General features: G+C 50.6%; 1 protein-coding gene across 2 annotated transcripts in view; it reads right to left on the bottom strand.

Moving 5' to 3' along the window:
* Positions 1-1,500: 1,500 nt before the first annotated feature.
* Positions 1,501-8,696, bottom strand: part of HIVEP3 (HIVEP zinc finger 3) — a 297,820-nt gene continuing 290,624 nt past the window's right edge. For both annotated transcript variants that reach the window (XM_054292448.1, XM_054292449.1), the window contains 2 exons: positions 5,712-6,778; positions 1,501-3,055 (listed from right to left, as the gene is read on the bottom strand). In XM_054292448.1, the coding sequence (XP_054148423.1) occupies positions 2,228-3,055; positions 5,712-6,778 (1,895 nt within the window). In that variant the 3' untranslated portion in view covers positions 1,501-2,227. The remainder of the gene's footprint in view (positions 3,056-5,711; positions 6,779-8,696) is intronic.

Genomic DNA, 8,696 nt, shown 5'->3' with positions numbered 1-8,696 from the left:
CGAGTGAACAGAGCCGAGCTCCAGCCCCTGCTCTGCCTCTGAGAACAGGAGCAGCTTCCAGGCTCGGGGCCAAAAAAGGGGGAGATGGGAAAAAGGGAAACCTGATAAAAGTGCTAATTAGGGGATAAATGGGTTCTGGACGTTGTTTTGGTCAGTGTCACAGCCTTAATGATATTTCCATGATATCTTTTTTTTTTTTTTTGTACTTAATTCCTTTTACAAGAAGAGCAAAAAAAAAAAAAAAAAAAGAAAAAAAGAAAAAATGACAGAAGATTATTAAAAAATTTCTATTCTTTGCCCGTGAAACGGGAACAGTTCGTAGCTCATCAAGTCTGGCAAGGAAATATGTTCTCATTCAGGATTTTGTATTTTTATTTTTTTTAAAAAGTGTATTACGTACCCGATAAACTGGAACAGCTCTGGAAGAAGAAAGAACTGGTCCACTGGTTAAATATTTAAATATTTTTTTTTTTTTTTTTTTTTTTTTTTTGTTAAAATAAAAAAAAAAGAGATTTGTACAGATTCCATCGACCAGAAAACCCTCTGAAGTAGTAAAGAACCTGCAGGGGCAAACGACTTGAAGCTTTGTGGTTTAAAAAGTTGTGACAGAGGAATGGCTCTGTCAGGGTCACTCTGGATTTGGTATCAGATTTATTGGCAATTCGGGTCTTTGCTCTGCCAGGGATGCCCATCACGAAAAATCTGCTCTGGAAAAAGCTGCTGCGCATGCATAACAAGCTGATTTTGCAAGCATTCACCATTCAGCATCAACATTTTTATCTCCCAAAACCAGGGCCTGTCCATGCCAGAGGGGCTGAGCTGGGGATGTCCCACGCCAATAAATAAATAAAGGTGAGAACAGGAGCCAGAGGCACCGAGAGCCCTGGAGGAGGAGCAGAGCCCAGAGCCCTCCTGCATCCCTGGAGATCCCAGAGCAGCCTGGGATGGGGTGGGATTGGGATGATGGGATGGGATGATGGGATTGGGTGGGATGGGATATGATGGGATTGGGAGAGATGGGATACGATGGGATACAGTGGGAATGGGTGGGATGGGATGATGGGATGGGATGGGATGATGGGAAGATGGGACGGCACAGACAGGACATGATGGGATGGGACAGGATGGGATGGGGTTAGGGGATGGGATGGGATGGGATGGGATGGGATGGGATGGGATGGGATGGGATGGGATGGAGGCAGCTTGTCCACAACTCAAACATGCCGGAGGGAGAAATGGTTTCAAGGCTGAGTTCCTCCCCCTCTGACACCAAGGGAGGGTTTGCAGAGGCTCCCCCACCCCGGCAGGGCTTTGCCGGGTGCTGCGGGAGGATTAAAGCAAAGCAAGCAGGAGGCTCGTCCAGCGAGAGACCCTTCCTGGCACGGGCTCTACATTCCATACATTCCTACCTTCTCGCAGGTAAATCTTTGAAGAAGAACTTTTTTTTTCTTTTTTTATTTTTTTTGTCCCTTTTTTTTTTTTTTGAAAAGTGCTTTACTGGGTTCTGCAGGAGGGAGGGGTGCTCGCAGTTTGTCGTCCTCTTTTCGAGGGACAATTTTTCTCCCTGCACACAACGAACCTCCCCCGCTCAAGGAAGTGCTACTTTCAGTCACAAGGTCAGGGTAAACACGTTTTTTCAAATGTAAAGCAGTTTCAACTGTTTAAAGCACAACCATAGGGATGCGAGGAAAAAGAAAACCAAAAAAAACCAAGCACTTTGCATTAATTAAATAAAGCATGTAATAAATACGAATCATAAACTTCTGTACACAGGAGCAAGAGTTTGGGGTTTTTTTCTTTTTTTTTTTAATCATTTAAGCAATATAAAAAAAAAAGGTTTTTTCTGTTTTGCTTTTGTTTTCAGTGCATCTTCTTCCTCTTTAAAATGCTTAACCCTTTCCTTTCTGCATCTCTCAGGCCCAGGATTACGCACACCTAAATGGCAAAAAAGACAACGTCTAACAAACCCCCTTTCCAAAAAACTCTAAAAAAATATTCACAGCCTCAAACAGTTTTGTACATTTCAAGCAACAAAAGGTATAGAAAAAGGCACAAGTAACTGCATACATGTGGAGATAATACCAGACTGGGACAAAGAAAACCAGGAATTTTCCATGGGTTTGGTCATTCACTAGAGTGCTTCTTATGATTATACTAAAGGAAATAGTGTTGAAAATGTCTGTTGATTTTACAGAGGAAGCCTAAAGGTGGAACAGCTGGCAGAGGTTTAAGTACTTCCCGCGTTTTCATCCACCTTTTTGTGAGTTTGACCTAAATCGGAGTGCTCTGGGTGAGGGCTGCTCCCGCCGGGCTCTCTGGAGAGGTTCCTGGGGCGCGGGGCCTGGGGGTGGCCAGGGGGAGCTTCTGAGGGGCTGTCCCTGGCCAGCGAGGGGACAGCTGAGATGAAAGTGCAGGCTGGTTCCGAAGGGGTGCTCGAGCTGCCCGATGGCTGCTTGCCCGTGGCTTTGGAGGGTTCCTCCCCGCTGGCCGAGGGCTCCACATGGGGCTCCTTGGGGCTGCTGGGGCTGCCTGGGGACACCGAGGCCCGCGGCCGCTCCACCGGGGCGGGCTCAGCCTCTGCTGCAGGCCCGTGCTCCTCCTGCTCCTGCTGGAGCTCGCTAGTCCTCATCTTCTCCTCCAAGAAGCCACCACCCGCTGGCTCCGGGCTCAGGGTGTACTTGGAGACCTTGGCCACGGGGGACACGGACGCCGATGAGGGCTCTGGAGGGCTCTGGGGCTTCCCGTCCCTCGTGGCGGCCCGGCTGAGCTGGGTGAGGCCGCTGGCTGAGGGGAAGTGTCCGCCTTGGAGGGGCAGCACGGGGCCGGGCACCAGGCTGGCGTGGGAGCTGGGCCTGGCCTGCACCATCTGGATGCCACCGATGGGGATCATGGGGTACGGGGTCCTGGCGAGCTGCTGCGAGTGCAGCGGGAGGTGGCTGAAGACATTCTCCTCCCCTCGGCCGGGAGCGTGGAGGTCGTGAGGGGCCTGCAGGGGCCGGGGGCACGCAGGCGGTGGGGTGCCGGGAGAGCAGGGCGGGCTGCGGGGTTCCATCTTCTGTGCCGGAGGGGAAAAGAAGAGCTGGGTCAGTGTGACACACGGGGGATGGCCTCCAAGGACTGGGGTTAGGGTTTTATGTGGGTTTGAGGGAGGTCACTCAACTCAGGGAGATGTGGAGCCCCAAGGTGAGGAGCAGCACAACCCACAGTGTTTCCCTTCTGGGACACATGTACCCATGGGGTGCTGGGGCACAGATCCAGGGATTTAGCTTAGGCCTGGATCATTATAAAATCAGAGAATTATTTGGTTGGAAGGGACCTTTAAAGGCCAACCCCTGCCATGGGCAGGGACATCATTAACTAGACCACAGATCTCCAAGCCCTGTCCAACCTGGCCTTGGGGTCTTCCAGGGATCCCCCTGGGCAACCTGGGCCAGGGCCTCCCCACCCTCTGAGTAAAGAATTTCCTCCTTAGCTTTAGTCTGGATCTCCCCTCTTTTAGTTTAAAACCATCAACCCTACTCTCAGAGCTGCCTCTGGAACACTGGCAGAGCTGCCAGAGCTTGCTGCCAGCTGAGCTGCTTGGGATCCCTGTCAGTGCAGGGGATTCCTGAGAGCCCAGAATGAGGTTATTTTATATTTATTTATTCATTTTCACTGTGCTTTCCTAAAGCAGGGTTGCATCCTTACAGCTGCTGGGTGCAGGGATGCTTCCAGTGAGAGGCAGCATCAAGTCCAGCACACCCAGCAGTGGGTCCCCACCACCACCCTCATGGGGTGCTCTGTGCAAATCAAGGGTTCAGACCCTACATTTTACCTTTTCCTCTTTCTCTCTCGGTGCTTCCCATAGTTTCCTAACGTACATCATGGAGAGATATGTGGCTAAACAGAAATGGATTAATTAGTGATGAGGTCATGACTAAATCCCTGCACAGGACTCCCAAGAAGAAGAAGCAACAATTGAAATCAACTTTCAATTAAGATGGGGTTGGAGATAAAATGTGAGGATCCACTGGAGGGCACATTTCTTTGTAGGATTATGGGGAATAATGCCCTGATCCTGGGAGCTGGATCTCTGAGGAGACAGCAGAGGAAAACAGCAAAAGAGAACAGGAAAGAGAAAAAGGAAGAGCCACCAAAGGTAGTGTGTGCTGGGTCATCAGTGACAAGCCCCAACACTGCTAAATGTCACTTATCCACAGGAAACCATGTCTAAATCACTTCAGGGATGCTGGAAAACCCCAAACAAATATTTCAGTGGTGCAGCAATCACCACAGGGAGAGACTGCCCTAAGCAAGGGCCAGTGGGAAGGGAGATGGTTAGGGTGAGACTTGGCAGCGAGCCTGACACTGGAACTGAGCTAAGATCATCTTCAAGCTCTGTTTGGGATCTGACAAACCCTCCTCTGGTCTTCCTGTCTCTTGTGGCCTCACCAGGAATGTTAATTTTGCAATGAAAGCCCAGCTGTCCATTGTGCTGATAAAGGGGAATTTTTCCATTTAGGTTTTTGCTGGTGCTTTGGAGGCAAACAGAGAAGTAACAGTGGTGGCTCTGGGTGCAGAAAAAGAGAAGGAAAATGAAGCCAAAAGGTAAATGTGACCAAAAGAGCTGAAAGGTGGGAATGGCAGACAAGCAGAGCTTAAAACCTTGTCTCCTACTGTGGATTTGGGAGCTGAGGGGATTTGCTCCAAGCAGATGCAGCAGGAAGTTATCCAAAGAGAAGAGATGAAGGATGAGGGTTTCCAGAGCCCTGGGATTCACCACAAGAAATGGATTGACAGGAAAGGAAAACAGCATGAAAGGAAGCCAAGGTTTGGCCCTAAAGTAAAGGAGTCTCTGAGAAGGTGAGACAAAGACTCAGAGTGGAAAAGAGCAGGAAGGAGGCACCACAGGACAGAAGGTTAGCATGCGCATGGCAGAAAGGTCTGGAGAAGCTCTGGCTCAGCATCTGGGGTGGCAGGGGCTCTGTAAGGGCCTCTCTCTCCCCAGTGCAGCCCCTGAGGGCTGGAGTCTCTCCCCACAGTGAGGGGTCTCACGTTCCTCAGCACCACTGACAGCAGAGCCAGGCACTCCAGCAGGAATGGGAAATATTCCCCCAAACACCCCCATGGATCTGCCTGCAGCCCTGGGGGGAACAGGAAAATTCCCTTTACCCACAGGATTTGATTTGTCCAGCAGGGAAATTAAATCATGTTCTGGACCCAGTGGGAAACCCCTCTCTGTGCTGAAGAGAGGAGACGTGAAATGAGAGCTGTCCAAACAAACATTTCTCAGCAGCTCATCCAGCAGAGCTGGCTGTGGGTGGACACAGGGCTCAGCCAGTGCTGGCTCAGGTCACTGACCACTGGGAAATGGTCACAGCTCCACCCCAGCTGGGGAAACCTCAGGGATGGGAATGGAATTCCCAGGAACAAAAAGGCTCTTAGTGACAATTAATCATTAAGAGTTTGTCCTTGCTGATTGTCCCAGCAGGACTGGCTGGCTCAGGAGTGGGAATAACCCCTTGGAGAAGGGATAACTTTATTTCTCTCCAACTGAGAAGGGTAGGACTCAAATGGGAGCAAAACCCACTGCTGTCCCCTGTCCCTGTTCTCTGGGTCACCTGTGACAGTGATCACAGGGTCCCTGTGCACTTCTGCATCACAGCCTTCACCAAAAACCATGTCAGAGACCACCCTGTGAGGACCAGAGGGCAGCAGAGCACTGGACTTACCAGCTTGGACTCGTAGAGCTGTAAGTTTTTGCCAAAGAACCTGTGAGGTAGAGGCATCGAAGAGAATATCCCGGGCTGGGCTTGATATGAGCTTGGAACTTTGTCCTCTGCTGATTTGCTCGTGCCAGGCAAGTCCTCTTTGCCAGGGGGTGGATACCTGGCCAGCTCCAAGCAGCCTGGAGACAAGACTTTCTTCAGGGAGAAGTACCTCAGGGATGCCATCTCTCTGCTGGGTGACGAGTGCCTGGCAGGGGCCACTTCTCCTTCTGGGGGAAGGGCTGTCCTCGGGGACAGCTCCCTCCGGGGGGACAGGTGCCTGCTGGGCGACAGCTCGAGCCTTGGGGACACACATCTCAGGGGAGACAGCTCCCTCCTGGGAGAGAGGCGCTGGCAGGGGGACAGCCCCCTCCCTGGGGACAGGCACCTCAGGGAGGACAGCTCTGCCGTGGGGGAGAAGCGTTTGGGGGACGTTTCGTTTTTGGTCAGTAAGTGCTTCCTCGCCAGCACTGCTCTGCTGCTGCTGCTGCCACCCCCTCTGCCACCCTCCTGGCTCGGGGACCACCTTTTCCTTGGGGAGGTGTCTTTGGAGGTCGACAGGTCCATGACCAAGGACATCTGTGGCCTGGTGACAGATTCTCTCTCAGCAGGAGCCAAGTGCTCGGTGGAGGTCAGAGCTGGTCTGTGGAGGCTCAGGAAGCTGTGGCACACAGCAATGTCACTGCTGTCTGCTGACCACTTGCTCTCCAGCCCTGAGGAGGAGGAGGAGGAGGCCTGCTGGCCTTCCCCTGCTTTCGGGGTGCTGGAGGCAGCTTCTTGAGCTGGGGATGTTTGAGTGCCTTCCTCTGGAGAGGACGGGGAGCCCCCTGAGGAGTGCAGCAGGAGGGTGCCGGCTTTGCCTTCCGGCAGCTTCGGCACTGGCTCGTCTTGGCTCTCCTCTTCCTCCTCGTCTTCCTCGTCCTCATTGTCGTCGTCGTCGTCAGATTCCTCGAGGTCTGAAAACTGGTGTTCCTCGATGGGCTCAGATCCCTCCCGCCCCTCAGAGTCCTGGAAAAGGTCTTCACTGGTTCCTGGAGGCAAACACAGAACAGAGAGTAGAAAACACAGGTTCAGGGGCTATTTCTGTGTTAAATCTGCTCATAGAACACATGTAAGGGGCTATTTTTAAATTAAATCTGCTCACAGAATACATGTGAGGGGCTATTTCTGTGGTAAATCTGCACACCAAACACATGTAAGGGGTTAGTTTTGAGTTAAACCTGCTCACCAAACAGATATAAGGGGCTATTTGCGTTAAATCTTCTCACCAAACACATGTAAGGGGCAATTTTTGAGTTAAATCTGCTCATAGAATACATGTAAGGGGCTATTTCTATGTTAAATCTGCTCATCAAACACATGTTCAGGGTCTATTTCTGTGTTAAATCTGCTCATAGAACACATGTGAGGGGCTATTTTTGTGTTAAATCTGCACGGCAAACACATGTGAGGGGCTATTTCTGTGCTAAATCTGCTCACAGAACACATGTAAGGGGCTATTTTTGAGTTAAATCTTCTCACCAAACACATGTTCAGAGTCTATTTCTGTGCTAAATCTGCTCACAAGCTCTAAGGGCACCAGAGGAGAGAGGATCTGGCTGCTCCTGGGTCTGATCATTGCCTGCTCTGAGCTGCAGCCCTGCCCTCCCTGCCAGCTCCACTGCTGCTGATCCCAGTATATGCCAGTGAATCCCACTCTACCCCAGTTCCAGTTCCAGCTCTGCCAGCACACACAGCCCTCAGTCCCTGCTGGGCACCTGCCACACTCTTTATTTGCTCTAAAATGCAAAAAAAAAAAAACCCTTTAATAGGTGAGAACGGGAGCACCTTCACCCTTCACTGGGGTTTGATGATTATTTGTTACAATGGTGACTCCAGAATATCCACAGCTGCACCAGCTCCATGTGTTGGGCCTTTTCCTGCCCAGATTTCATGACAGATAAACACCAGCAAGGCAGGACTTTTGTTAAAAATCAAACAGTGTGGAAGGAACCTCTGTGGATCTCCCTGGGTATGATAAACTCCAGCTGTGGTTTGAGGGCAGAGGGTTTGGGGCTCTGTAAATCAGAGCTTGTAGGCAGTGAGGAGGATAAAAAAGTAAATTTTACAGGATTTTAAATGTATCTGCTGGTTAAAACACATCTCTCTGCTGCTTGAAGGGCTTTCTGAGGTGAGTACCTATTGTAATAGTGAGGTGCCCTGTGGTAGGGAGGAATGATGAATGTGACTCCATGTTCTCAGAAGGTTAATTTATTATTTTATGATCTATATTATATTAAAGAATGCTATGCTAAACTATACTAAAGAATACAGAAAGGACACAGACAGAATGCTAAAAAGATAATAATGAATCTTGTGACTCCTTCCAGAGTCCTGACACAGCTTGGCCCTGATTGGCCAAAGAGTCAAAACAACTCACAGTAAAAACTAATAAAAACAATAATCTGTGGGTAAACAATCTCCAAACACATTCCAAAGCAGCAAAACACATGAGAATCAAATCAGATAATTATTGTTTTCCTTTTTCTCTGAGGCTTCTCAGCTTCCCAGGGCGAAGGGATTTTTCCAGAAAATGTGACGGTGACAGGTACCAAGCTGTCAATGCTCAGAGGAAAATCTGCTCCTCCCCTGGCAGGCGTGCAGAGCTGCTGGCAGCAGTGACAGCAGTGACAGCAGTGACAGTCCGGACAGGGCCACCGGGGACAGCCACTGGATGTCACTGCAGCCCAGCAGAACGGCACTGCAAGGGCCCTGCTCGGGGAATGCCACCCGTGCCCAGCCAGGGGCCAGAGCTGTGGGACACCTCGGGTCCGGGCTGGCAGCAGAGCATGGGTGCTGCTGTGACACCTGTGGGTGACACCTGTATGTGACCCCTGTGTGTAACACCTGTGTGACACCTGTGTGTAACACCTGACACCTGTGTGTGACACTGTGTGTGACACCTGTGTG

This window comes from Melozone crissalis, unplaced genomic scaffold (assembly GCF_028551555.1).
Source record: "Melozone crissalis strain CALT ecotype California unplaced genomic scaffold, PUWL_Pcris_2 ptg000111l_1, whole genome shotgun sequence".
Taxonomy (NCBI): domain Eukaryota; kingdom Metazoa; phylum Chordata; class Aves; order Passeriformes; family Passerellidae; genus Melozone; species Melozone crissalis.
This window is presented reverse-complemented; position numbering and strand designations above follow the sequence as displayed.